The sequence below is a fragment of the Callospermophilus lateralis genome, chromosome 4 (assembly GCF_048772815.1).
Source record: "Callospermophilus lateralis isolate mCalLat2 chromosome 4, mCalLat2.hap1, whole genome shotgun sequence".
NCBI lineage: Eukaryota > Metazoa > Chordata > Mammalia > Rodentia > Sciuridae > Callospermophilus > Callospermophilus lateralis.
In genome coordinates, this window is record NC_135308.1 from 71,459,714 (window position 1) to 71,486,694 (window position 26,981).

Genomic DNA, 26,981 nt, shown 5'->3' on the forward strand with positions numbered 1-26,981 from the left:
GATCAAATAAATTGCTTAAGGTCACAGGACTACTGGGCTATGAAGCTCAGATTTTTAATGCAGCCTTTCTGGCCCCAGAGCCCACCTTCTTATCCTGAAGATGCATCTGGAAGTCTTTCTAAGAGGGACATAACACAATCTGCTGCTGGCTTCCAGATTCAAGAACTAAGATTTTCAGGAAGGGCTAGGAAGCATGAACTTCATCTGGGTCAAGAAAGGTAAAGAGGGGTACACAGGATCCTGTGAAGCTAAAAAGGGCCCAGTCACCCCCTACCACTAAGGTCACCATGGCCCTCACCCTCTTGGCAGTTTGCATAGCAGGATGACTCACAGACCTGTTTATTATTTTGTCCCCTTTTCCTTCCAAAGTGGAATTCCTTTATTTAAAACCCAAGTCTCCTGGGGGGTTGAACTAGTGAGTCACACTTGCGGAAGAACCGGCCCCCACCACTGGAAAGGCTAAGGAAATGGGGTGGGTCTTGAGACACACAGGTTGAGTGTCCATTATATCACAGGCACAGAACCAGTTCTCTGGGGATGATGGTGATATGATGGTTTCTGTCCTCTGGAACTCAGGTTAGTCAGGGAGACAAATCTTGAAGTAGTTCACAAACCAAATAATTACTGGCAGGTGCTGAGGAGGCTGCACAACAAAGAGAGCAGACCTGGCTCAGCGACTGAGCCACACAATAGCTTCCTGGAGCTGTGGCCCTCCAGGGGGTGGGTGGGTGGGGCCATTACCTGTGGGCCTCAGGGCCCTGTGCCTGGCAACGCCTGAGCAGCACTGGAAGAAAGGCAGGTCCCACCCCTCTAAACCGCCCCTGGGCTAACTGCCCTCGGTTTGGGACTTGGACTCTGCTTCGCTGTGAGGTGGGTCTGTGAGAATGAGTGCAGCATGAATATTCCTCCTCCCAGGACTGCTGGAAAACAGCTCTATGCTTTAATCAAAAAGGTCAGGCCAGCTGGGTCCTCTAGTGGGGCTGGAACCCCAACACCAGGGGTGAAGACTTGGAGGCACCTGCCGGGACCTGCCTTCCTTTCACTGGCCGGACAGGGTCTCCTCTCTCCCCTCTCCCTCAGGGGTTGCCCAGCTCAGGCCAGCACTGCACTAGGGCACAGCCCAAACCCTGCTGAGCTGACCCCTCACTGACCTCAGGGATTCTAGTCCTCCAGGTCTGGCTGTGGGCAGGGTCAGAGGCCTCAGAGGAGGGAGTAGGCCTGAAGGCGTAGCCATGGCAGAGAGAGGACTTGAGGAAAGTTTCTTCCTTTACTCCTTTGGAGACTGGGGAGAGAATAGGCAGATAGGAGGAAACAGGCCACCGAGCCAGAGTGAAAGGCCTAGTGGGTGGCCAGGCCTCAGAGGAGGTGACTGTGGCTGATGCTGGGAGAGAAGGAGTTAAGACGGTGAGGGGGGCAGCCTATGGCAGGAGGACACACCTGTGCGCAGGGCGGCGGGCGGGGCCCAGGTGAGGCGCTGGTGCTGCTTGGCAGGCAGAGAAGGAAGAAGGAAGAGTGGAAGCCAGGGCTGGCTCTAGGGCGTTCAATCGGGGCTTTGACGCTCCTTCTTCTCCTCTCCTCGGCACCCACATTCTAGGGGGCAGGCGGGCCTGGTGACAGGTAAAAGCCACCAGGCAAGGGGTCCTGGGGCTGAGTTAAAACTGTAGAGTGGGGGCTGAGGGTCAGTGAATTGGGTGTGTTGGGGGCAGGGACAGGCTGTAAAGGTGGCAGAGGAAGGGGCTCAGAAGCGGAGAACAGAAGGACAAGGGACTGCTGAGGTCCTGCCGGGGTCCTGGCAATCTTAACCACTCAGGGTGGGGCTGGTGGTGGGCAGCAGGGCTCACCCGGAAGTATCCCCAGGGACACGGATAGTGGGGGGATGGGAACCAGGGATCTGTAGCTTCTCAGCAGAGTGTGTGGGGCTGGGCCTGATGACTGGAGGTGGGCACGCTGGGTGGGGGCCCTCGTCTTACCCAGCAGTGTTTGGGTGGTTGGGAGTCTCTAATACTGCCGGGTAATGATGGAGGCCCCTGACCCTATGTTCCTTCCCATCCATCCGCTCAGGTCCGGGGAGGCGGGGGGCAGCTGGTTGTGACCCCACCCCCACCCACATAACCTGGAAGCCCCATGTCTTGAGCTGAGGGTGCTGCAGGAGGGGTGGCTCTTGGTTGGCTGATTGCCCACTGAGGGAACACAATGGCTCCAGCCCTTGTCCAATCCCAATGTGTTATCCAGCACTCACTGCTGACCTTGAGCTTGGGACTGGCTCTTGGTCTCTCAGGAGGCCTCAGCAGGCTTGCAGCCAGGGTCCCTGTAGCAACTGGTCAACTGTAGCCTGGAGTTCCATGTTGGCCGGCTCTGGGTCCATCTTCCAGTACAGTGTTGGATGGTCTTTGTGAAGCTCCTAACACTGTCTGGTAAAGATGGCCCCCGGGTTGGTTCTTTCAGCAATGACTTTCCTGGAGCTCTGAAGACCATGGAGACCTCCTGATTGACAAGCTATGAACCTTTCCCCTTTTGATGAGGGTGTAAATGACTAGGAAAAGGGGAACAATGGAAAGGGAAACAAAATGGCTGCCCCTGGTGAAGCAGCAAGATTTGGAAACATACTTATTCCCCATTCCCCAGGTACCTCCATTGTCCTCCCACTTTGGGAACTTGAAAGAAATGAAGTGTGTTTTGGTAATAGGTAGATGACTAATCCAGGTCCCTTGACCTTTTTTTTGAATCTTTTTTAGAAAAACTTTTATTCTTAAGTTTTAGGTGGTCACAATATCTTTATTTTACACTTATATGGTGCTGAGAATTGAACACAGTGCCTCCTGCATGCTAGGCAGGCACTCTACCACTGAGCCACACCAGCTCCTCCCTTGACCTTTTATCCGTAAATCTTACCTTAGGGAGAGTGGCTGCTACACTTCACCTCCCTTTCCTTTCTCCACATTTAACCCTCAGGGCATGGAGAAATTGTCTACTTCTTTCAAAACCCTAAAGGCTTTAGACCTGCCCCTTTTGACCCTATTAAAGTTTACTTTCTCCTTTACTATGCATCTTGTCATTCCTTTATCCCCAGAGTTGTCCCCCAAAAGGACAAAGGACAAGAGTACGGATATAGTGGGATTAGGTATAATAAGCAGACTTCATTTTATTGGTGCTTGAGATCCAGTGAAGGCTGTCTTGGGAAATGTGAGACAGCTTCTCAATGGATTAAAACCAGGCTGCTTTTCTGATGGGGCTCCAGAGCTGCAGGAGTGGGAAGCCCACCTTTTTAGGTCAGGTTTTCTCTGCAAATTGCACCTCACACCTTGTAAAATTCAAAGTTGCAGGTAGCCCACAGCAGGCAACACAACCCACAGGGCTTTTGAATGTTGCTGAGGTCCCTTGTTGGTACTCATGATCTCCCCACAATTCCACAGAGGTCTGTTACCAAGGAAGCAGTCCCCTTGGGGTCATCAGATTTTTAGTTTGGCTCAGCAAAACCACAGCTGCTTTAGCCTTAAAAAAGGAGATGTTGATAAATGGGGTGGGGTGGTAGACATGGAGGGCGGCGGGGGGTGGGGGGTGTAGTGGGTATAGCTGGGCCTCTGGATCTGAGGCCTGCTGCTCCCAGCTTTGGTCCTCTTTTGGAGAGCGTAGGCCAGACTCCTTGCGCCCTCTGCTGGCAGATAAGAACCTGGAGCACAGGCATGATTGGATACATTTGCTTCCCTCCCACATAAGGCAGATACCTAAAGCCTTAACTTTGGCTTAAGTAATAAAAATTTATTGAGAATTCCTGGTATGGTGGTTATCGCCTCCCACCTGAGGGAGGAAACAACACTGTAGGAAATCACTGAGAAATCACACACTGTCCCAAACCCCCTGGCCAACACAGGGAGAAAGAGTTATTCCCCTAAGAAGGGCTGGTCTTCTTCAGTCTTCCTTAATCCAAGAGGGCTCAAGAGGATGGGTGCAGAGGGGACCATCACATGATACTGGGGTTGGGGTATGCTGGACCCCTAGCTGGTTCCTCAAAAACTGGAGGAGAAATACATCTGCTTCCTCCCTGGGGTAGAGTTCTTCTCATCAGGCTCATTTCTTACCCTTGATGAGGCTGTCACTGGAAAAATGGGACAGATGGATGACGTTACTGGAGACATAAATGTGAGATGTAGAATATTCCAGGTCATTCCCACCTCTCCTGATTGAGGGTCTGGGGGGGAGGGTGGTGACTTAGGGGAGGTAGTAGGGCTAGTTAGTGGATAGTAGGGCAGGTACTGGGAGAAGATGAACTGCAGGACGCCCCAAAAATAAGAACACAGCAACAACTTACCTTCCTCTGTGGACACCAGACCATGAGGTAAACAAGACAACAGAGAAAGAGAAATGCAGGTGATTTAATGACTTCAGACCCCAGTCAGCTCCAAACCCTTTGCTCCCAAAAGCAGACCACAAATTGGGTAGAGGTTAGGATCTCAGGCTCATGGAAGACTGTTCTCTGCTCTTTCCTTTCCTTACATGTTTCCATGTACCAGAGCAGCTGTTTGAGAATTCTTTTTTTTAAAAAAATATTTATTTTTCAGTTATCACAACATCTTTGTTTGTATGTGGTGCTGAGGATCAAACCGGGCCACATGCATGCCAGGCAAGCACGCTACCACTTGAGCCACATCCCCAGCCCCGGTTTTGAGAATTCTTAACACTGAATATCATCTGTGCTTACAATCAAAGTGCCGTTTTCACAAATAATCTCATAAGATCAATTCTATGGGTAAGAAAGGAATTACCAACTCCCCCACTTTTTTCATGGTACTGGATATTAAACCCAGGGGCTCTCTATTGAGCCATATCCCCAGCTCTTTGGATGTATTTTTAAAATTTTGAGATAGCATCTTGCTATCCTAGAACCTGCAATCCTGAGTCAGTCTCTTGAGTAGCTGAGTCGCAGTCATGTGCCACTGTACCTGGCCAGCCACCCCCTTTTCTAATTTTGAAAAAGTATCAAGAGTCACAAGTAGCTGTAATAGGCTCCAGAGCCCAAGGAACCCCAGACTCAAGCCCCATGTTCTCTGTGACATCACACTGTGCAGCCCTATTCTTACCGGGTAAAACTTTCATCCTGCAGGTTCAACACAAGGTTATCAGCCGTGAGATAGATACGATTTTGTGATGTGGCGATCTGCAGGGCAGCAAGAAAGACAAATGGGGGCATTAGTAAAGACCTCGACTCCTGTCTTTGTAATTCAACAGCTACTAAATGGAACATGTGTGGCTGGGACAGAGATACAGCAATAAGCAATGACTATGATGTACTAATACTATAACAGGAATGAATAGAAGATCAGGGAAGCAGTGGGCAATTAAGTGTCAAGAGAAATCAGTTTGAGTAGAAACCTGAATGAGATGCAGGACTCTCACACTTACCGTCTTGGAGATGTTCTGGGCAGCCCGTATCTTACGAAGCTTGATGTAGCCAGGATTCTTGCTCAGTGCTTCTCCAAGGTGAGCAAGGAAGGGTTAAGTGTCCACACAAGATGAGATCTCAATCCCTGGCCCCATCTTTACTATTCTCATGCTAGTCCTCCTCTGGGCTGTCAGATCCAAGGTTGTGCTCACATGGCTGGTGCCCATCCCATCTTTGGCCCCTACCTGTGGGCCTCCCTGTAGGCTACTGCCAGGAACTCGGGGCAGCAGCAGACATGAGGGCAAGGCCAGCAGTGCTCTTGATCTGGCCTTACAGCAGGGAGCCAGGACTCAGGTTTCCCCACCAAGATTTCAGATCCCATCTTTACCTAGCCCCCCCCCGGAGCCAAGGGTCAGAGAGCACAAAGTCACATTCGCCTTATTCTCATCAGCCAGCCCTTGAGGAAGGATGGGGAAAGCAGGGTGCCTGGGGTCAGGCCAAGGATATCATCTTGGCAGCCTCTGCTTCACCCTCAGCCTGCACAATCTTCTGCCGTTGTTCCTGTTTTGCCTTTTCCACCAAAAACTGGGCCCGCTGGGCTTCCTGCTGGGCTGTGGTGAGAAAGTCAGGGGGTCACAGTGAGGTAAGGATCCCCAACCTTAGATAGATCTGTCTGGTTTCTGTTTTCAGAAGCCCTTGCACCACTCCTCTGGTGACTCACCCACTTGTTTGGCTTCTACAGCAGCTGTGTACTCCCGGCTAAAGCTCAGCTCCGTGATGGCTACATCATCCAGGATAAGGCTGAAATCCTTGGCCCTTTCTGTCAGCTCCCTGCGGATCAACAGGGATACCTGGAGGCAGTGGTGGGGATGGGAATGAAGGGGTGTTGAGAGGACTGAAGAACTGGAAGGAAGGCTGTATTGCTGTGCCCATTTAAATACCAGATCTCCTGGTATGGTGATTGGCCTACTCTCAGTTCCTGAGACACTCACTGGAACACTTGAATTGGAAAGACTTGGTTCAATCTATTCATTTGATAGATTAGATGGCCTCCCAGAGGTAATATGATTGTCCCAGGTCACAATGACTCCTAAACCTTCACTCTCCAATATAAGTGTCTCCTTAGCTTCTTGCCAGGCAAACCTGCAACCACAATGCATTATTTCCTCCTATGCTTCCTTCATAACACTGATTGTTACTGAGTTCTATGTCCTACAGTGGCAACTAGTATAGCTTTTATATGGATATGGAACTAGATTCTAATAAGATATTTTTCATGGTCCCTAGTACTCTGGGTCTGGGAGGGAAATGCTGCCACCATGCAGATGGTGATGGGAGCCAGACCTGAGCCCGCTGGGTGATCAGCTGTGATGCATTGAACTTGGCCACCACACTCTTGAGCACCTCGTTGACAATGGATGGTAATACTCGCTCCTCGTAGTCTAGCCCGAGGCGCTGATACATGCTGGGGAGCTCTTGGGCATTGGGTCGAGACAGCACACGCAGGGAGATGTTCACCATCTGCAGGTCTGAGGGAGAGGTCAGCAATGGTTGGTCAAGGTCAACCCTTCCCTCAAACATTTTCTTTTCCATGTGCTTCCATCTATGCCTAGTATACAGCCTAGCACTTTCCTGGGGCAGAATAATAAAGTTGTGAAGGAAGATGCTACACAGCACATGTGAAGTGCATACTTGTCCACTGGGAACCTACAACTCCTCCATTAGTAAAGCTTACTTCTACTTTTACCACTGAATCTTGAGCAACCTCTTAAGGTAGTCTTAAGGTAGTTTATCATGTAGCATCATGATAAACTGTCTCTTTTTACTAGTCTATTAAGAATCGATAAGGATTGTTTTAAGAATCTTATTCCCAGGGCTTAGTGAATGAATAAGTGATACACACTTAAAAAACAATATCAAGAAGCATATCACCAGTTATATTGAGTTAACATGCCTCAGTGTGAATGTGTCTCTCTCTGAATGAGGCAGGGGCCAGCAGAATCTCAAAGGCACAGCTTCTAACTAAGTAGTCTGTAAAGAGAGGAGTCATACTTCTTTAGGACAGGGCATATCAGTAAATGTAACTGGATATAAGAAAATGCTTTAATAAAAGGCTTTGACTTAGGCACTATGACAAAGATGGGACAAAGTTCTTAAGTTTATGTAACAGATAAGGAACTATTAATAAAAAGAAAAACATGCAAACATCCTATGTGTTGGAATGTACTGCTTTAGCCCCAGGAGGCAGGCACTTTTGCAGATGTGGAAACCAAGGCCTAAAAGACCCCACCCACACTACCATCTTGCAGCCTCCCGGTTCACTTTAGTTATATCTTCTGCCATGTGACTTCCAGTTGCCCACACTTACCTTTGGAGCCTGTAGGGGAGGAGATTTTTCGGGGTCTAGCCCGAATGTCATATATAATGGGGTATTGGAACCAGGGAATCCTGAAAGGAAGAGGACAGGGATAGGAATTAGGAAACTGAAGTTTCATTGGTTTCCCCTCACTGTTGTGGCTTGCTCCTTCTCTCAACAGAATAGTTTATGTGTTGCTAGAGTATTGGCAGCCAACACTGTCCTGGGGTGATTAAGGGAAAGAGCAGTGCTGAATCCTGATGCAAGTCCTACTAGTCCTTGGTGGGTCGTGTCAAGGGTGAAGGGTTAGTGTGCTCTGCTCACCATTACCTGAAATGAAGGCCCTCGGCCAGGATGGTGTCCTGCTGTACGCCACCGATTCGATTAAAGAAGATGGCTCTGTGCCCGCCTTCCACTGTGGAGAGAGGGATAGGAATCGGACTAGGCCGCTGCTCAGAGTACGTGCGCGGCTCAGAGTACATGTTCGGTTCAGGTGAGGCAGGGTGAGGGAGCTAGGTGAATGTGGACAGCTGGAGAGACAGGGCAGGGGGCAAGGGTCTGGGGATTCCAGCGAGCGGGAGGAAGCTGCTCACCAGTGAACACGGATTCTCGGACGCCGTAGGCCACGGCGCCGGCCCCCAGCAGCAGCTTCAGCGCCGTGCCCATGCCTCGGGGCCCGGCGGGCAAGCGTCCCGCTAAGTCCTTCAAATTCTGGGCCATATCTGATTCTGAGGGCGGCAGCACCGAAGGTCAGGAGGGGGTGCCCGCCCGTCACTACCCCACTCCAGTTTGGAGATCACAACCAGCACACGAGGTCCCGGAGCAGAAGAGCTCGCGGGAGAAAGGGCACCGGAAGTGCGCTCTCTTCTAAACCCTCCCCTTTTGCTTACAGCGGACCCGAACTTCGCGCACAGGAATCACGCATCCGGAAGCTCCTCCCCTTTTTGGAACCCTGCTGACCCGGACTTCAAGCCCTCGCCGTTTCTGAGCGCCCACTTTCAAAATGGCATCCGGCAGGAAGTTTGCGATTCTGACGAGCTCGAGGTGCTAGTTAAAGACGTTAGCACGACTTCCGGGCTGGCTGTAAAGATGGCCGCGCCCAGTGATGAGTTCCAGCCTCGTGAGCTGCGCTTTGGCGAGCAGGAGCAGGACTGGGATGCTGTGGCTCCTAAGAGGCCTCGACTCGGGGCAGGAAGCAAGAGTGGAGGTCGTAGGCTCATTGTGGTGTTGGAAGGGGCCAGTCTGGAAACCGTCAAGGTAGTTTGGAACAGGTAGACATATAAGCTGGGTCTCCGTGGGATTTAGGGAGGATGGAGAAAGGGTTGAAGGATCGTTCGCCTAGTAGCAGTCTCTGGTTTCGCATTCTGTGTTGCAATACCAATTTTCTTTTGCTTTTCTTGACTCCCACTCCCACTTTCTTGACTCTCACCTCCTTGATTCCATTTGTTTACCAAGATTACCTAATATAAAATCAACTCAAGTGAGGCAAGATCGTCTATCGCAGCCTCCTACATCCCAAAGGAGAAAGGTAGTTACTGTAACCTAGGTTGTCCAACCTTTTATTGCTAAGGACTTAATCTTTAATTTTGTTAAAGGATTTCTGCTGTCATCTGTTTCTATCTACCTCGAATACTGCCTGGACCAATTAATTTAATACATTTTTATTTAGTTTTTACCATCATTTATTTCTCTCAACGGAATAAAACTTAAAGCCTTAACCTTGGGCAAGCTAAGCTTGTTCATCGAGTAGCCTCCAAAGAAGTTTAGATGTCATATTGCCTTTTTTTTTTTTTTTTAAAGGTTATAGGTTGATGCAGTCTTTTTATTTATTTTATGTGGTGCTGAGGATCGAACCCAGTGCCTCACGCATGCTAGGTGAGCGCTTTACCTCTGAGCCACAACCCCAGCCCCAGATCTTGGTTTTTAACACTTATTTTACTGTTTGATTTTGGGAAAATAAGTTTGTTCTCATTTTATAAAATGGGGATATGCCTCAATTGTGTACCAAAGGGGGACTGTAATGAGAGTTCTTTTAAAAAGTATGGGGATTGTGGCTCAGCGGTAGAGTGCTTGCCTAGCATGTGAGAGGTCATAGGTTTGATCCTCAGCACCACATAAAAATAAATAAGTAAAATAAAGATATTGTGTCCAACTACAATAAATATTTTTTTAAAAAGTAGTAGTATGTTTTCATAATCTAAGGTGAGATTCTTTTCCATCTTTTTTTTTTTTTTTAATTGGTTTTCGAATCCAGAAATGCTTTACCACTGAGGTACATCCCCAGTCTTTTTTATTTTGTATTTTGAGACAAGGGCTGGCAAAACTGCTGAGGACGACTTTGAACTTGTGATCCTCCTGTCTCAGCCTTCTATGTGATAGGGATTACAGGCCTGCATTGGCATGTTTTCATTTTCTCTGGTAATTCATATCTTTCTTCTTTTCCTTTCTTTCCTCCTCCTTTTTGCCTTCTTTCTGGATTGAACCCAGGGGTGCTCTAGCACTGAGCTATGTCCCTGTCCCTTAAAACTATTTGAGACTGTCTTTTTTTTTGGAGGGGGGGTATTTATTTTTTTTGGGGGGGGATTAGATCCAAGGGTTCTTAACCACTGGGGTACATCCCCAACTATTTTTCAAATTTTTAAAATTTGAGGGTCTTGCTAAATTGCTTAGAGCCTTGCTGTAGCTGACTTCAAATTTGTGATCCTCCAGCTGGGGATGTGGCTCAAGCGGTAGCGTGCTTGCCAGGCATGCGTGCAGCCCGGGTTTGATCTTCAGCACTACATACAAACAAAGATGTTGTGTCCGCCGAAAACTAAAAAAAAAAAAAAAAATATTAAAATTCTCTCTCTCCGTTTTTAAAAAAACAAAAACAAATTTGTGATCCTCTTTGCCTCAGCCTCCCAGTTGCTGGGATTACAGGTATGCACCACTGCATCTGGTGAAGCTGGGTCTTGCTAAGTAGCCCAGGCTGGCTACTATTTGTGATTCTCCTGCCTCTGCCTCCCATGTGCTCCACCGTGCCTGGCTTCTATAATTCATATTTTTTTCCTCTCCAGATTGAACCCAGGGTGCTTTACCACCAACCTAGCCCCCCCCCCCACCCCGCCCAATTTTGAGAAAGTTTCTTATTGCCCAGGCTGGCCTTCTACTTGGAATCCTTCTGCCTCAGCTTCCCTGAGTCACTGAGATTGTAGGTGTTGTCACTGTGACCATGTCGCAGCCCTTTTTGACTGTGTCTTCCTAAACTGTCCAGGCTAACCTCAAATGTAATATATATTTCTACCCTAACAGGCTCTTCTTTCTCAGTAATTACCTACTAGCTTTCTGGCCTATAATTATTCTTTTTTTTGGTACCAGGGATGAATACAGGGGTGCTTAACCACTGAGCTACATCCCCAGCCCTTTTTTATTTTTTACTTAGAGACAGTTGCTTAGGGCCTCACTAATTTCTGAGACTGGCTTTGAACTTGCAATCCTGTTTCAGCCTCCTGAGCTGCTGTGATTAGAGTCTTGCACTACCTTGCCTGGCCTAGCCTATTAACTCTGAATGTTAATTTTGACATTTGTCATGTCAGGCTATCCCATATAACTGTAATTCGCAAATGTGAAAAGCTTGTTTGTGTCAGCAGTATTTGAGAATGCAGACTCACACTAGACTGCCTGGGTTCAAATCCTTTTGGCTACTAGTTGTGTGGCATTAGGCAAATCATTTTACTTAATTGCTTTATATAGTCCATGGGGATAATAATGATTAGAAGGACTAAAGAAATTAAAAACATAAAGTGTTTAGAATAATGTCTGGCATTGGAGTAAGTTGTTAATATTATTTATTCCAGATTACTTACTGAGAACTTTATGGCCAAATTAAAATTCATAAAGCAAACTCTAGAAGCATTTGGGCTAAGTTGTCAACAGTGGTACTTCAAGGGTGATGTAGAATTCATAGCTGGTGGAAATCTTCATCAGACTATATTGTCAACTTTTATCTACAATGAACTGACACCTGTTGTTTCTGCCAGTCTTATTTGAGGCTGTTCTATTTATTTCTATATTCTAACCTCATTTACTTTAAGTTCTTTGAAAGCACCAAGTTCTCTTATTCCTTGAGGCCATTGAACATATTGTTCTTTAATTGCAAGCTCCCTTGGTCAGCTTGTTGCAAAAGTGATTTCTACTTTTATGTGTTTATTCACTTAATTATTGAGTTTCTGCTGATCATGGTGTCACATGCTATAATACGAGCAATTTGGGAGACTGAGGCAGGAAGGTCACAAGTTTGAGGCTACACTCAGCAATTTAATGAGAACTTTTCTCAAAATTAAGAAAAAAACAAATCATAAAAAAGGGGCTGGGGATTTAGTGATTTGAGTGTCCCTGGGTTCAATCCCCGGTACAAAAAAAAAAAAAAATTCTTGAATTTTTATGATGCTGCTCATTCTAATGTTATTAGGTTAAACCAAGGAATTGCAGGTTGTTTTATTACATTCAGGGAAAGAGATGAATGAATGATAGGTAAAAATAAAGATGTTGAAATTCTTCTATCTCCAATATCTTTTTTCTTCTTTTTTTGGTACTGGGGTTTGAACCTGTGGGTGTTCTACCACTGAGCTACACATGCCAACACGTTTTTAAGTTTCATTTTTTTAAAGATTTTTTTCATTGTAGTTGGATATACTACTTTTATTTCTATTTATTTATTATTATGTGGTTCTGAGAATCGAACCCAGCACATTCTTGGCAAGTGGTCTACTGCTGAGCTATAACCCAAGCCCTTAAGTTATTTATTTATTTATTTTTTTTTTAAAGAAAGGGTCTTGCTGAATTGTGAATTGTGCAGGTTGGTCTCAAACTTGTGATCTTCCTGCCCCAAACTCACAAGTCACTGGGATTATAGGTGTATGTCAGCATGCCTGGCTTTCAATACCTTTTACAGTCAAGACACCTGGTATTCATTCTCTTTATTCTAGTCAGTGATTTTTCAAGCTTATTAACCCACCAAAAAGTTACATTGTGAGCCAGTATACACAATGAACTGTATGACACCAAAAGTTTCATAAGTCATTATGTGAAATATTTTGACCCCCCCTCCTTTTTGGTAGTACTAGGGATTTAACTCAGGGGTGCTCTAACATGGAACTATATCCCCAGGTTTTTATTTTGCAACAGCGTAGGTTGCCCAAGCTGGACTTGTACTTGCTATCCTCCTGCTTCAACTTCTATAGTAGTGGGGATTACAGGCGCCACCCACCCAGCTACTTTGATGTTTCTATTCTGTTTCACTGAAAGAACAAAGTCGCTGGTTAAATTCTAATGGATTGAAACTGGATTAGTCTGTTTAAGAGGTTCTTCTTCAAGGTATCCCATGGCTTCAGTTTTTGGTTCTTTGTTCTTTCTTCATGCTTACTCTTTGTGACATTTCTGTTTTTATTGTGCATGCTGAGCAAGTGCTCTGCCACTGAGCTATACCCCTGGCCATTGTTATTTAGGCTGTTCAAGTGATTTCAGAATCTACAGCCCTCTTCCCATAAACTTGCAATTATTTGAGATGCTACAGGTGTAGTCCAACTTTTTTTTAAAAAATCATACTTCTAATTGGTCTTTTTCACATATATATAAAATTACCAAAGTAATATTTGAGGCATTTCCATTGTGCTCCTCTTACTCCAGAATTCCTTCTGGCTTTATGCTTGATACATAAGCAGTTTCATATAGAATCCCAGTCTTTCAGTGCCTCTGTTCTCACTTTTCCCCAAATAATGTTTCTGCTCTTTCTTCTTTTTTTAAAAAATTTTTGTAGTTATAGATGGGCAGAATGCCTTTTTTAAAAAAATTTTATTTTGTATGTGGTGCTGAGGATTAAACCCAGTGCCCCATGCATGCTAGGCAAGTGCTCTGCCACTGAGCTACAGCCCCAGCCCCTTTCTCAATTCTCTTTTATGTCTTTACTCATGCCAGTCAAAAACTAGGAGTGAGTAACCCTTCTAAATTGTTTTACATCTTAGAAAAGTGTTCCTTGACTTCCTATCATTAGGATTTCCACAGTAACTTCTGTTCACATTTGTAGCATATGCATTTAAACCATGTTTGTTTTAAGCAAACTGAGGGTAGAAGTTAAGCTTTCAGCCTTGTTCAATAACCTAATTCCTACCTGGTTCTAGAGTGGCCTTCCTAATAACTGCAGTTTTACAATTAGATTTAGTGTAGATTATAGGTTGTGCCCTTCCTCCCTTTCTCTTCTAAGATCTGTTATTTAGGGAGGTATGCATGTAAATATGGCTCCACAGTGATCCCCTGAAGGACTTGCTGGGCCCCACCCCCAGAGTTTCTGACTTCATAGGCATTAAGTAGGCCTGAGAATTTGCCTATTGAACAAGTTTTCAGATGATGATGCTGGTTCAGGGAACCACACCTTGAGAATGACTGTGCTAAATAATAGAAGCTTCTGTTGCTGTATCACGTTCTCTGTTCTTCAGGTAGGAAAGACATACGAGCTACTCAACTGTGACAAGCACAAGTCCATGTTGTTGAAGAATGGACGGGATCCTGGGGAAGTGAGACCAGACATAACCCACCAGGTAACTAAAGGGATAAAGCTCACAGCCTTTTCAACCTTTATATTGAATGTAAGGCAGCTGAACGATGTGTCTCTTTATCCTTCACTGTGCCTTGGTTTGTCTTCCTCAGAGCTTATTGATGCTGATGGACAGTCCCCTAAATCGAGCTGGCTTGCTGCAGGTTTATATCCACACACAGAAGAATGTGCTGATTGAAGTGAACCCACAGACTCGAATTCCTAGAACCTTTGACCGCTTCTGTGGCCTAATGGGTGAGAAGCCTTTGGATTTAAGTTCAGAATGAACTTGGCAGTAGTGAAGAAGGGAGGAAGAGGAAAAGGGAGAATGAAATGTGACATTATTCAGTGAGGGGAGAGGGATGTGACTAATGTCAGGACAGACTCGTGTTATTTTTCCACATTCATGGAAATTCTACTTTCCTGTTTTTTGTTTTTTCTTTTCTTTTTATATTCTTTTTTGAGTTGTAGGTGGACACGGTACCTTTATTTTTTTATTTTTATGTGGTGCTAAAGATTGAACCCAGTGCCTGACACATTTTGGCTCTGCCACTGAGCCAAAACCCCAGCCCTACTCTCCTGTTTTTTGTAGTAGGTTCCTGGCTGAGCGAAAAAGGGAGATCTGAACCTCTCACTACCTACTGGTTGTATGCCTGACAGTCATTTTTTTGTAACATTTTAAGAGTACAGTCTGGGGATATAAAGGGAACATAGAACTCGTCTTAGCTGTGGGTTTTTCTGGTTGTGTCACTGGTAGGAGTAAACCTAACTCTGAACTTTTTCCTCTTCTAGTTCAGCTTTTACACAAGCTCAGTGTACGAGCAGCTGATGGTCCCCAGAAGCTTTTGAAGGTGAGGTCTTAAAACATACTGATTGGAGGTGGGGTTCTGGGACTGTTATTGGAGCTGATTTTTCTGTTTTTCTTTAGGTAATTAAGAATCCAGTGTCAGATCACTTCCCAGTTGGTTGTATGAAAATTGGCACTTCATTTTCTGTTCCAGTCATCAGTGATGTGCGACAACTGGTGCCTAGGAGTGACCCTATTGTTTTTGTGGTGGGGGCTTTTGCCCATGGCAAGGTAAGGTCTGGGCTTAACCCTTAGATTCTTCATAGAGTTGAAGCTCAGTACAGAATTCCAAGAGCAAGCACTTAGCAAGTGTTCTGCCCACGCCAGTTCCCCAGCCTTGACAATCCTTGTCCTTATAAAATGAGAAATAGAGGGTAGCAACACATCTAGAAGACAAATGGTGGTTCCAATTTCTGCCTCAGTGTATCCTTTGAGGATTGCTGGCATATTTGTAACAGACAAAGCTAGCATTTTCTTCGTTCTTTTTAGAAGTCTGATATTAAACACACTGGTGAAATATTAGCTGAGCCATTTTTCCTGCCCTGAAGAAGGGCTGAACTTGCTATGGAGTGACTATTGACCAGATTCTTCTCTCCTAAGGTCAATGTGGAATATACAGAGAAGATGGTGTCCATGAGCAACTACCCTCTTTCTGCTGCCCTCACCTGTGCTAAACTTACCACAGCCTTTGAAGAAGTATGGGGGATTATTTGACAGTAGCATAACCTAGTTCTGAAACAAAGGACTGTTGGCATTGTATCCCTCGACTCTGTTGACTGCTGCTGCACTGAAGACTGTGGAGTTTGGGGAAAATATTGCTGTATATTTGCTCTTCTTTACCCTATAAATACTGTTTTTTTGCAAATCTGGTTATATCTACTTGGATGAACTGTTTGTTCCTCTTAGACTTCAGGGATACACGGAGTTTGCAGATTTGGTTGGTTGAAGGCTTTGAAGGCAGGCTTTAGTTCCTGTTTTCCCAGATTCCTATACTGTTAAGGGAAAGAACCTGATGACTTCAGCCATGGCAAGTACAGAGAATTGTGTGTTTGAAAGAAAGTAGTCAGGAATGCTAGCAGTGAAAAACTGAACAAACAGAAGTGATTTTTATCTGGTACAGTTCCAAGATAGAAAAAGTGGAGCAGGTGGGGCCTTGTGCCCTCCCTCCCCCCCATGGGGGGGGTGGGCGTAGCAGCACATATACAATCGTAGTAAATTGGCAGAAGAAGAACACAACAGATTCCTGGCTAGAGAGGAGAGATAAGGCAACGTGCATGGGGGAGCCTGAGGAGGGTGCATCCCCTCTGCTCCTCCCACAAGAACTTCCCCTTTGGCCCATTGAAGACTTGGCGGGCAGCAGAGGCACAGCTGGGAGTGGCATGGCTTCCAGCTCCCTGGCTTTTCTGTTCACTGTGCTCTTGGGTGAGGGAGTGCTATGAAAAGGGAGACAAGTAGTTTCTGCACCAGTCCTGCTCTAGGCCACCTGCAAGGCAAGATGTGAATGGAAGGCTGGTCAGAGTGGCATGTCCAGGTCCTGGTCTGGGTCCTGCAGCTTCTGCCTACATTCCTTAGTTAGAGTATCAATACCCCATACTGTGTCCCTCAGCGCCAGACTACATTGAAATCCACCCCAAATTTCCAATACCAGCTTTTCCCCTAGTCTGTGGCTCCAGTCTACAACCTGGCAGTTTTACGTTAGGTGTAGAATATTTACTTACCAGGGAAATAGATTATTCCATTTTCTTTAACTTCTCTTTCCTTGGCACCATTGATTTGTGAATATAAGGCAATATGAATAGTAGGCTGAGGAAGAAGACATGACCAAGAAAGTAGATGGATTTATATACCTGTGGGAAGAGAGAAATGAAGCATGCGGTGTCTTGAGGTATGAGAGGTTTTAGTGAGTCTCCTGGTAATTTAGGTGGGCCTTAATTACCTTAAACCACTTGTCCCATGTGAAGAGGCAGAAGGCAGTCATTGAATAACCCAAGAAGAGCCAGTGGATTGTCTGTTGCACCAAGTAGAAGAAGGGCTGCAGGATAGTAATAGAAGCTAGGTTGCTCAGGGCTGGGCTGTCTCGAATTAGGTTGGCAGCCTGAGGAGGAAGGAGAGTGGTCATCAGTGTCTTGTCTCCTTCTGAATCCCCTTTCTACCCAGCACCCTTGAGGCCCACCTTCTTTTCCACAATAACAATGAGGAATTCCATCTGGAAGCAGACCAGGTATCCTGAGTGTAGGCCATGCCAGAGGGCCAAGAACAGCAATGAGAGACCCTGGGATAATTCTTTATTTCCAAGGAACTTGAGCCGTTTGAAGAAGTAACTAGAGAAAAGGGTGGGCAAGGATGAGCCTTAGACGAACTATTCTCATTCCCACCATCCTGCTTCTGGGTTCTTGGTTCCCTGATGAGTAACTTGACTCCCACTTGTGGCCATAGGGGGTTGAGGTGCGGGAGACAGTGCTAACTGGATATCTTTAGAGATGGAAGGTGATGGCTGTTTAGAGTTAGAAAACAAGACTCCAGGTTAACAACTGAATGAATGCCTACTAAGTGCTTGACAGTGAAAGGGCAGTGGGAAAAGAGATCAATCTCAAACTGCTACACTCTAGTGAGGACAATTGAAGAAATAAACAGGGCAATGGGTAACAAATACAGTGGCAGAACTGGGATTAAGCTAGGGCTTGAGGCCCTTTTATGGAATGTTTTTAGGGAGATGATATAGGGTAAAGGGTATGTAAAAATGACTGGAGGGCTGAGGCTATAGCTCAGTGGCAGAGCACTTGCCTAGCATGTGAGGCACTGGGTTTGATCCCTAGCACCACATATAAGTAAGCAAATAAAATAAAAGGCATGATGTCCATCTACAACTAAAAAAAGAAAAAAAAAAAGGACAGTCTACCCAAGTGGGAAAGATGGACAGAGGAGGCATCATATATCTCTGCCCTCCAGTGCGGGAAAGCAGCAGAAGGAAGGAGTTCAGGTCTAGGGCTCTTCTCCAACTGCTTACCGGGCTACCCAGGCATTGGTGTTAATGTTGAAAGAGGCGATGGTGCCAGTGAAGCGGGGATTTGTCTCGAAGAGCCACACCTTCATGTTAGCACAGGCATCCCACTTTGCTTTTCCATTTTCTTCAAAGCCATTGAAGCCCAGCCCGGTCAAAATGCATACTCCTTCCTGAGGGGAGGCACAGCTCAAGATTCTCTCCACTCCTGCCCTACCAGCCCCCACAGCTTGTCTAAATATGACCCTGTTTCATTTCCTACTTACTGTGACCAGCCAACAGGTGACGTATTTGTAAAGCACAAACTTGCCCCAGACCAGCATGTACATGCAGCGGAACCAGAAAGGGTGGTTCTTGAGGAAAGAGAACACATGTGTTAGAGATAGTACATGGGCATGTTCCCCTTAGTGCTCTTCCTTTTCCAATCTGTGTCTGGTTACTTCATACCTGTCAAAATCTGTCAGATGGGCCTGGACAGTCTGGCCTAACTGCCTTTATAACAGGCTAAAGGGAATAGGCAGGGGAGTCCAGCAAACATCTCTCATCTTCCCTGAGGAGTCCCAGAAAACAGCTCTGTCCCTAACTCTTCTACTGGCTGCCTGCCTTCACAAGGTACTGTCTGAAACAATAAGTACTAAGGGACCTTATATATCCACATTTCATGTTAGTTTAAGGAGAAACCTACCCAGAATGGATATGAAACTGCTGCAAGCCTTTCAACTGGGCAGGAACAAAGCCAGCATTCCCCTCTCCCTTGGTTTCTGAATTCCCTAGAAGGGCCCAAGTCTGTCAGTCAAGAGAAGAAAATAGGCTGGAGGATCAGCAGCTGCTGCACTCCAAGGAGGAACCTGGACATAACAGAGCAAGCTAAGAGCCACTTTAGGGGGAGGAAAGGGGTGCTAAAGTGCACCTGGCACAGACATGTGCCCACGAAGGTCATTCAGCAAAGGCTGATGAACATGTCCTGGCCCGGCTGGTACTGACACCAACTCTCACAGATCTAGAGCAAAATCACATGCATTTGTAGATGGCATCACCTACTTCTTTGCTATCTACAGGGGTTCTTGCCTGTCCACTTTCTATCTGGGAGGCAGTGGCAGTGCTGCTGTGTTAACAACCACTCACTTCATAGTCTTCAGTGAGGAGATAGTCTTCTGTGATGTGGGGACTGAGCAGGGTGTAGCCGACCAGGTAGACAAGACCAAGACTCAGGCGCTTGAGAGCAGGTATGGTGCTGGAAAGGAATGAGCTGGGTCACAGAGGGCATAGTCAAAGCCCTTCACCCTGTGACCCTCAGTTACTCAGAAGAGTGTTTCAGGGTAAAAACGACACGAGGAGCTCTGCTTCCAAAGTTGGTACTGTTTCCGGGAAAGAGATCTCCCCCGAGTGGTTGGTTATGAGGAATGGTACCCACAAACCTGTAAGTCACAGGATGGTAAGGGCAGTGGGGGAGCAGTGTGGGTAAGTCTTGTAGTGTTTAACCCTTCAGGGATGCTATTGAGCTCAGGTTCTTACCAGGGTTCTCAATGTACACTGGGACTGACAATCTCATGTAGAGAATAATAATCACCAGCAAATTCCAACTTGTTCCTTCCTATCTTGGTTGAACTGATACTGAAACTCATGTTAGACAAGTTCTCAGTGAAGGAATTCTGGTGACTTTTAAATTTTCTTCTGATATATATTCATATATACTTTTATGTATTTAACATTCTCTTGACTTTTTTCCCTTTAAATGAGAAAACAGGCTTTAAAGGCAGGAATGTGACTGGTTCAGACAAAATCCTGTGGCATAAAAATGAATGTTTATGTCTGTGATACAAGTTCAGCATGGATGGCTAGAAGTAACCTGGGTAGAAAAGTGCCCACTAGGACAATGGGCAGGTAGAGTGCCTGGTGTGAAAGTCCAGGTCTGTGTGACATGGCTCTGTGTGCTAGGACAGGCTGGAGAATGCAGCTGGGGCTGGCCTTCAGGAAAGTCATTTCAGAAGTGACTGTTGGGTGAGACACCTACACAGAAGTCTTGACCAGGAGGGGCAGTTACCTGTTTGGCATCTTCCCTGGTATGTCAGTCAGCTGCCCCTGCACCAGCTTCATGTAGTGGTTCATTGAGAACTGGGGCCCTACCAAGAAGGCCCCATAGAAGTAGGAGAAACCAGCAACTTCCAGCAGGGAGGGGACACCCCGTATGGCATATTTCTGTTGCTCAGAGGACAAGGAATTCTATGCCGAGAAGAGAATGCATGGTTCAGGATAGCCTCGAATCTCCCCCCAAGAGCCAGTTTGAGTGTCCCCCACCCCTATGCCCCACTATCTGGGGTTCTTCAGCTTGCCTTCTCCTTGGGGGATGGAAAAGAGTTGCTTCATGTGGAAATGAATATGTGTGGGGTAGCTCAGCAACTGTTGGCTGTTGCTGCTTTGACAAATGCCTTGTTGGCACTGATCTCTGGACTTTGTGCAGGAGCTGGATCCTGAGCAAGTTAGAGTTGTTGATTCTTGCTCAGAGCTATCTGAAATGGATATCACACAGGCTGGGGAATGAGGGAGAGGCTCTGCCCCTGGTATTTGGGTCCTCCTTCCCTCTGGTTAAATGCTTAACCTCTCTGCAGAGGAATTGGTACTTACCTGATTTCTCCCTCCGTCAAAGTAGTCAACAGCCAAACCTGAGCAGAGAGAGAAGGGGTGGGTAGAGTAGAGGGAGAGGACAATGTGAGGATGTGGCCTGTGGACTGAGTGCAGCCAGGAGTGTAATGGGAAAGTACCAGTAAGGTTTTGGTCCGAGGGGGGTAGGGCCCAGCTGGAAGGAGGAAGACAATGCTCAACCACTCACCAATCAGCTTCAAAGTCAGGACACAATGTGGCATTGTCCACTTGATGTCATAGTTGCCTGTGGCTGTGTAATAATATCCAGCAAGAAGGTAGGCCTAGGAGAGAACCAAGTATTTATTCTACCATCACTACTATGTTTTCCTTTATTTTCTCCTCATTCTGGAATCCCTCATTAGAAGCTTTAAGGAGTTTTACAAATGGAGACACTGAGCCTGTAATGGGAAGAGATGTGCTCAAGGATTATTAGCAAATTAAGGGCTAAACTGAGACAAGAACTGAGATGCTTAGCTTCCTTAGCTCATTCTAAATTGGTATTCTTCCTTGCCTTTAGAAAACTTCCCTCATAGACTGCTAGGCTAATCCTGATGAGAACCAATGGAATTCAATTCCATAGTCTTGTGCAAAGGATTAGCTGGTGCACCTTCTTTGAGGCACGGCAGGAGTTAGCATTATGATCTGCATATGAAACACCTGGGCCCAGTCATAGCATGACCCAAAGTCAGACTGCTGAGTATTGGAAGGAGGGGTTGGAAATGAGATCTCTTAATCCATTGCCTTTTCTACACCATAGTCTCCTACCTCCCTTCTGCCTCAGTTGTGACCTGAGATGCTAAGAGAAAGATGCTTACCATTTGCAAGCAAAAGGTAGTGAGGACAGCAGTCCTGGTGCGGCCCATAAGTCGAAGGATGAGGAACTGAAGTATAACACATAGCAAGGAGTGGTAGAACTGGTATCCTAGATGCAGAGAACAGAATTTTAGCTTGGTTTGTTTATATTTAAACTCTTCTGAAGATTTTCAACCACAAAAAGATATCAAAAGAAAACACTGTGGTATTAGGAATATATATATATATATATTTTTTGTAGTTGTGGATGGACAGCATGCCTTTGTTTTGTTTCATCTTTTTGTGATGCTCAGGATCAAGCCCAGTGCCTCACATATGCTAGGCAAGTGCTCTGCCACTGAGCTATATCCCCAGGGCTGAATTTTTTTTTTTTTTTTAAGAATAATCTTGGGGCTGGGGATGTGGCTCAAGCAGTAGCGTGCTCGCATGGTATGCGTGCAGCCCGGTCCGATCCTCAGCATCACATACAAAGATGTTGTGTCCGCCGATAACTAAAAAATAAATATTAAAATTCTCTCTCTTAAAAAAAAAAAAAAAAGAATAATCTGTGGTTTTGGTGGAAGGGGATGAAAATTAGTTGTGTAAACATTGGGATTATCAAGGTGTTTATGGTATTTCTGTATGTTTGAATGGAGGGATCATTCTGAGGGGGTATGCTTGGATCTGTCACTCAGTTATAGCCATAGCAGAGAAACTGATATTTCTCTGTTGATAGGGTCAGGCAAGCTACCATCAAAATGCTTGTACTTATTATTTAAATTTATTTCCACAGTGCCGGAGAATGAACCAGGAACTTGTACATGCTAAGCAAGTGCTCTACTGCTGAGGTACATTCCTAGCCCTAAATTTATATATTTATTTTTTGTGGTACTAGGGATTGAACCCAGGGGAGCTCTGGCACTAAGAAATATTGCCAGCCCTTTTTATCTTTTTTTTATTTTGAGATGGGGTCTCACTAAGTTGCTTATGGTTTTGTTAAATTGCTGAGGCTAGCTTCCAACTTGCTTTCTTCCTGCCTCAGCCTCCCAAGTATCTGAAATTACAGGTGTGTTCCAAACCTGGCTCTGAATTTATTTTTTAAATTGATATAGAAAAATGTAAATATTTTACATGCTTCTGGGATACCATGTGACATTTCATACATGTATAATTTTTAATTGCTTTGCTTAACACATTCTTTTTCTTTTTTTAATATTTATTTTTTAGTTTTAAGTGGACACATTTCTTTATTTTACATTTATGTGGTGCTGAGGATTGAACTCAGTGCCTCAAGCATGCTAGGCAAGCATTCTACTCCACTGAGCCACAACCTCAGCCCCAACACATTATTTTTCAAGATGTTTTTACCTGAGAGAGGAATGTACATAAAAAGGGGAAAAAAGGAAAAGTTGAGCTGAGCTCTTTCCATATAACCCTCTCTTTGCAAGCAGAGCATTAATTAAAACCATCAAATTCTCTCAAGGAAATTTTGTTCAAGTCTGTTCCTTCCCAGCATCCTTCTAATCACAGGGTCACTGCTAACTTGGTTTACTTACCAAAGTTAAAATAAGCAATTGAGAGGCCTGTAAAGGCATGGAAGAGATGAATGAGGTAGCTGTCCTTGTAGAAAAGGTAATGTCGATAAAACAAAGCCAAGGGGTACCCTAGATGGGGAGAAAGATAACAAGGTTACTCATGCGTGGTGCCATTTATCAGCTTGAAGCTCAGTCCAGAACAGAGAAAACAAGAACAAAAACAAAAAGCCACATATTATTATATGGATTCAACAGAGAGGAGGATAATAGTACCTTAATGATTCCAAAGTTGTTTTGTAAATAAAATTTAGAAGTAAACATACTGATTTTTTTATTGAGGTAATACAGATTTGGATCCTAGGACTAGGTTTTATTTATAACCTATTAGTTATTGCTGGGAATTTTCTCTTCATTGAAATTTTTTTTTTTTTTTTTTTTTGTATATGTGTGCTCGGATCAAACCCAGAGCTTTGCACATGACAAGCAAGTACTCTAGCACTTTTTATTTTTATTTATCTTTTAATATTCTTTTTAAACAAACAGCACCAGGAATAGGGGACTAGAAGAAGGGGAGGAGAGGGAGTGAGGCTCCAGCCCTACAATCCATCCCCACCCACCCATCCCCTTTATATTTTATAATGTATTTACAAGCCCCAGGGGGTGGCGTGGGGGGAAGGGGAACTCCCTCAACAGGGTGGAGGCAATTCAGGATCCTTGTCCCTTTGGGACCAAGGCTCTTCTGCTCTTCTGGAAGGCCCTTCTAAGGAAGGTGGCCCTGTCCGTTCCCAAGGTTTTGACATCCAGTATGGAGGCTTGAGGGTAAAGGTCAAAGTGCTGGGTGTGGAACACTCCACTATACGTGGAAGGGATGGCCTTGAGATAGGAATTGAGACCAGACAAGGACCTTCCAGGTGGAAGAGTACGAGAGACAACCCAGATCCTCCAAGGCTGCTGCTTAGCTTCTCGTAATTCTGGAAAGGCTTTAGTTCTACTGGGTACAGCTCTGCTTGCCCCAACCTAGTGGGGAAGGGTCTAGCAGGTGGAGGCCACACAGCCAGGCTGGGAGGTTGTAGAACAGTGCCCAGAAGTAACAGGGAAAGTGGGTAGAGATGGGGCAGGAGATGGTGCTGGTGGCAGGGGGCCAAAATTCACCACAAGCAGCTATGAATCTATAATAGGTAAAAGCATCTGCTACGCAGGGGCCCCTGAGGAAGCCACTTTGGCCACCAGGCTACAGAGGAGCAGAGTAAAAATCTGAAGGGGATGGCAGATCCTGGCATACATGAAGCAAAGGTGGGTCAGGTAAAGGGCTGGGGCAGAAAGCTGGAGAGTAGAGGAAAAGAAGCCATCAACTTCTCCAGTTCTGTTACTTGCAGTGTTGAAATCCAGAATCTGGCCCTTTGAATGCTTGCTACTCCAGAGAACAGTACTTGAGGGAAGGGCTGGGGTTCTGTAAGGGTGTCCCAGAGCGGAAGCCTCCTTTTTGGGATGTAATTTAGAGTCCATGGCCCCCTCCAGAGACCTGGAAACTGGGAGGCACAGGGCTGCCACAGAAGACATGAGGATTTAGGTGCTAGCCTAAGAAATGGCCACAGTGTCCAGAACCCAGGCTCTGGGATTGTGGTTCAGCTGAGGCAGAAGCACTGGGGAGAAGCTCCCGATTTGGGGATATCAGAATGGCCTCAGTGACTGATGCTGTTAGTTCCTTTTCTGATTTTAAACTGTCTCCTACCACTATGTGTTGGTCTGAGTCCTTGTCACGAGAGCCAAACTAGATTGCAGGGCCAGGTTGATGGGATGGCTAGAGGCCAAGCTCTGACCCTCAGTCCATGTGCTGCAACTGTTCTGTGCCTATGGGGCCACATGGTAGAGGCTGCTCCAGGGGCAGTTCCTTGGTGTCCCCATCATGGGGATCAGGTGGCCATCTCCTAGGGAGTTCAGAGCCAGGTGGACCCTCATCAGAAATAGCATTCAGGGATGAAGGGGCCTCTGGTCTGCTTGGAGGATCCCTCTGTTACCCCTTGAGTTCTCTATCAGGGCAACTTTGCTGACTGCAGAGACTTGATGACACCTGAGAATCCCCACCAGTCTACCCCATGTCAGACTGACTCATCTCTGTACCAGGCATATCCTCAAATGGACTCAGGAGCTCCATCCAGGGCTCCATGGAGCTGGGTTGGTGTCTCTCTTGGCTGGTGGCAGTATGTAAACTATCCTAGATGTGAGGGGTCAGGGCCTCTGTGCCTACATCTTCGGATTCTCCCTGAGGGCCAAGGACCTCAGATTTTCAGGCAGGATTCCAGAGCTATGAGAAACTGAAAAAGATTTCTCCAGTAGCAGCTCCAGTTTTCCTGGAGGTGACTCCTGCTGTTTGGTGGGGGAAGGGATTAAACCCGGCACAGTCCCAATCCCCAGACTTTAAAAATTTTATTTTGAGACAGGGTCTCACTAAATTGCCCAAGATGGCCTTAAGCTTGGAATTCTTTTGCTTCAGCCTCCCAAGTAGCTGAGATTATAGGTGTGTGCCACTGCACCTAGCTCTTTATTCAATTTTCAATGATATGAATGATATAAAGGCCAGGCATGGGGACTGGGGTTGTGGCTTAGCGGTGGAGTGCTTGCCTAGCGTGTGCAAGGCCCTGGGTTCGATCCTCAGCACCACATAAAAAAAATAAAACGAAGGGCAATGTGTCTACCTAACCACTTAAAAAAAAAAAAAAAAAAAAAAAAAAAAGCCCAGGCATGGTAGCACATGCCTGTAATTGCAGCAACTCAGGAGGCAAAGGCAGGAGGATCACAAGTTTGAGGTCAGCTTTAGCAACATGGCAAGACCCTCAGCAACTTAACAAGGCCTCGTCTCAAAAAAGGAAAAAAGAAAAAAAATGTCTGGGGATATAGCTCAAAAAAATGTCTAGGTAAAGCACCTCTGGGTTCAATCCCTATCAGCCACCGCGCCCCCCCCCCCCCCCCGCAAAAAAAAAGAGATACTCACCTATACTCACAATGCTCACCTATGCCCTAGAAATATTATTTTACACTTTGTGATCTGTCCTGTTAGCATGTTATCAGATTATCAAGAGGGTAAACATAAATTGATACTGGGCTACAATCTGGGATAGCACCTGTAGACAGATGTTCCTCACATTCTACAATCTGGGCACCAACCAAGTTATAACTCTGCTTAGGTATACTAGAAAAATGTCTTTGAAAGCTGTGATTCGTAGTACAGTTCAAGGGCCACGTGCAAACTACAGGGAATCTCCTGATGGGCCATGTACTGATTATTCAGGGCCAGAGGTTGCTTACTAAATTAAAAAGGATCAATACATTTGGGATTCTTAAACTAAAATAAAGTGTATCTTGTGGTTTTACTGCAGATTCACCTTCAGTGTTCTATGAAAAAGTCTGGCTGACATGCTTGCCAACATTCCTACTGCTCTAGTGCATTCTGAAGAACCAGAATCTCCCTACTGTTTTCTGGAAGGACACCTTACCTTTCCTGTCACTGCATAATTAGTATTCTTGAATTGGTTGTGGTTCACAATTGCTGCAATTCTTGCTTTTAAATTATAAACTGCAGTTTGTTTATCAACAGCAATACAGTTTGTTTTGAGTTTGGTTAACTCTGCAGTGTTTAGAAGTGTCATACAGAAAGAAAGTGCTCATTTATGTGTAAACAGTTAAGTAAATGGATAATAATATTATATTTTGGCTTATATCCTTTTAGTCTTGTTTTAAAAATATTTTTTAGTGTTGACAGACCTTTACTTTATTCATTTATTTATATGCGGTGCTAAGAATTGAACCCAGTGCTTCACACATGTGAGGCAAGCACTCTACCACTGAGCCACAACCC

The 26,981-nt window shown here is 45.6% G+C and overlaps 3 protein-coding genes and 1 non-coding gene across 4 annotated transcripts in view; 1 reads left to right on the top strand and 3 right to left on the bottom strand.

The window, feature by feature from the left end:
• Positions 1-3,738: 3,738 nt before the first annotated feature.
• Positions 3,739-8,611, bottom strand: Phb2 (prohibitin 2). The gene is made up of 8 exons (XM_076854094.1): positions 8,330-8,611; positions 8,067-8,151; positions 7,749-7,828; positions 6,725-6,909; positions 6,102-6,231; positions 5,888-5,991; positions 5,401-5,478; positions 3,739-5,155 (listed from the first exon to the last, which is right to left on the bottom strand). The coding sequence occupies exons 1-8, from the start codon at positions 8,454-8,456 to the stop codon at positions 5,075-5,077; spliced, it is 870 nt and encodes a 289-aa protein (XP_076710209.1). The 5' UTR covers positions 8,457-8,611; the 3' UTR covers positions 3,739-5,074.
• LOC143398763 (small nucleolar RNA U89) lies at positions 5,569-5,835 on the bottom strand. The gene has a single exon (XR_013091353.1). It is a non-coding gene; the product is annotated as a small nucleolar RNA U89 (small nucleolar RNA).
• Positions 8,612-8,825: 214 nt separating the features above from the next.
• On the top strand, positions 8,826-15,868 carry Emg1 (EMG1 N1-specific pseudouridine methyltransferase). Its single transcript, XM_076855292.1, has 6 exons — positions 8,826-8,993; positions 14,210-14,311; positions 14,421-14,562; positions 15,100-15,158; positions 15,236-15,385; positions 15,755-15,868. Exons 1-6 carry the CDS (start codon positions 8,826-8,828, stop codon positions 15,866-15,868), a joined length of 735 nt encoding a protein of 244 aa, XP_076711407.1.
• Positions 15,869-16,233: 365 nt separating this feature from the next.
• The window catches only part of Lpcat3 (lysophosphatidylcholine acyltransferase 3), a 46,468-nt gene continuing 35,720 nt past the window's right edge, over positions 16,234-26,981 (bottom strand). Inside the window, exons 2-13 of the mRNA XM_076854093.1 lie at positions 23,147-23,254; positions 21,614-21,720; positions 20,986-21,079; positions 20,781-20,818; positions 20,200-20,378; positions 19,281-19,389; positions 18,422-18,508; positions 18,162-18,328; positions 17,328-17,475; positions 17,091-17,249; positions 16,873-17,001; positions 16,234-16,637 (exon numbers count right to left, since the gene is read on the bottom strand). Coding sequence (XP_076710208.1) covers positions 16,885-17,001; positions 17,091-17,249; positions 17,328-17,475; positions 18,162-18,328; positions 18,422-18,508; positions 19,281-19,389; positions 20,200-20,378; positions 20,781-20,818; positions 20,986-21,079; positions 21,614-21,720; positions 23,147-23,254 — 1,313 coding nt within the window. The 3' untranslated portion in view covers positions 16,234-16,637; positions 16,873-16,884. The remainder of the gene's footprint in view (positions 16,638-16,872; positions 17,002-17,090; positions 17,250-17,327; positions 17,476-18,161; positions 18,329-18,421; positions 18,509-19,280; positions 19,390-20,199; positions 20,379-20,780; positions 20,819-20,985; positions 21,080-21,613; positions 21,721-23,146; positions 23,255-26,981) is intronic.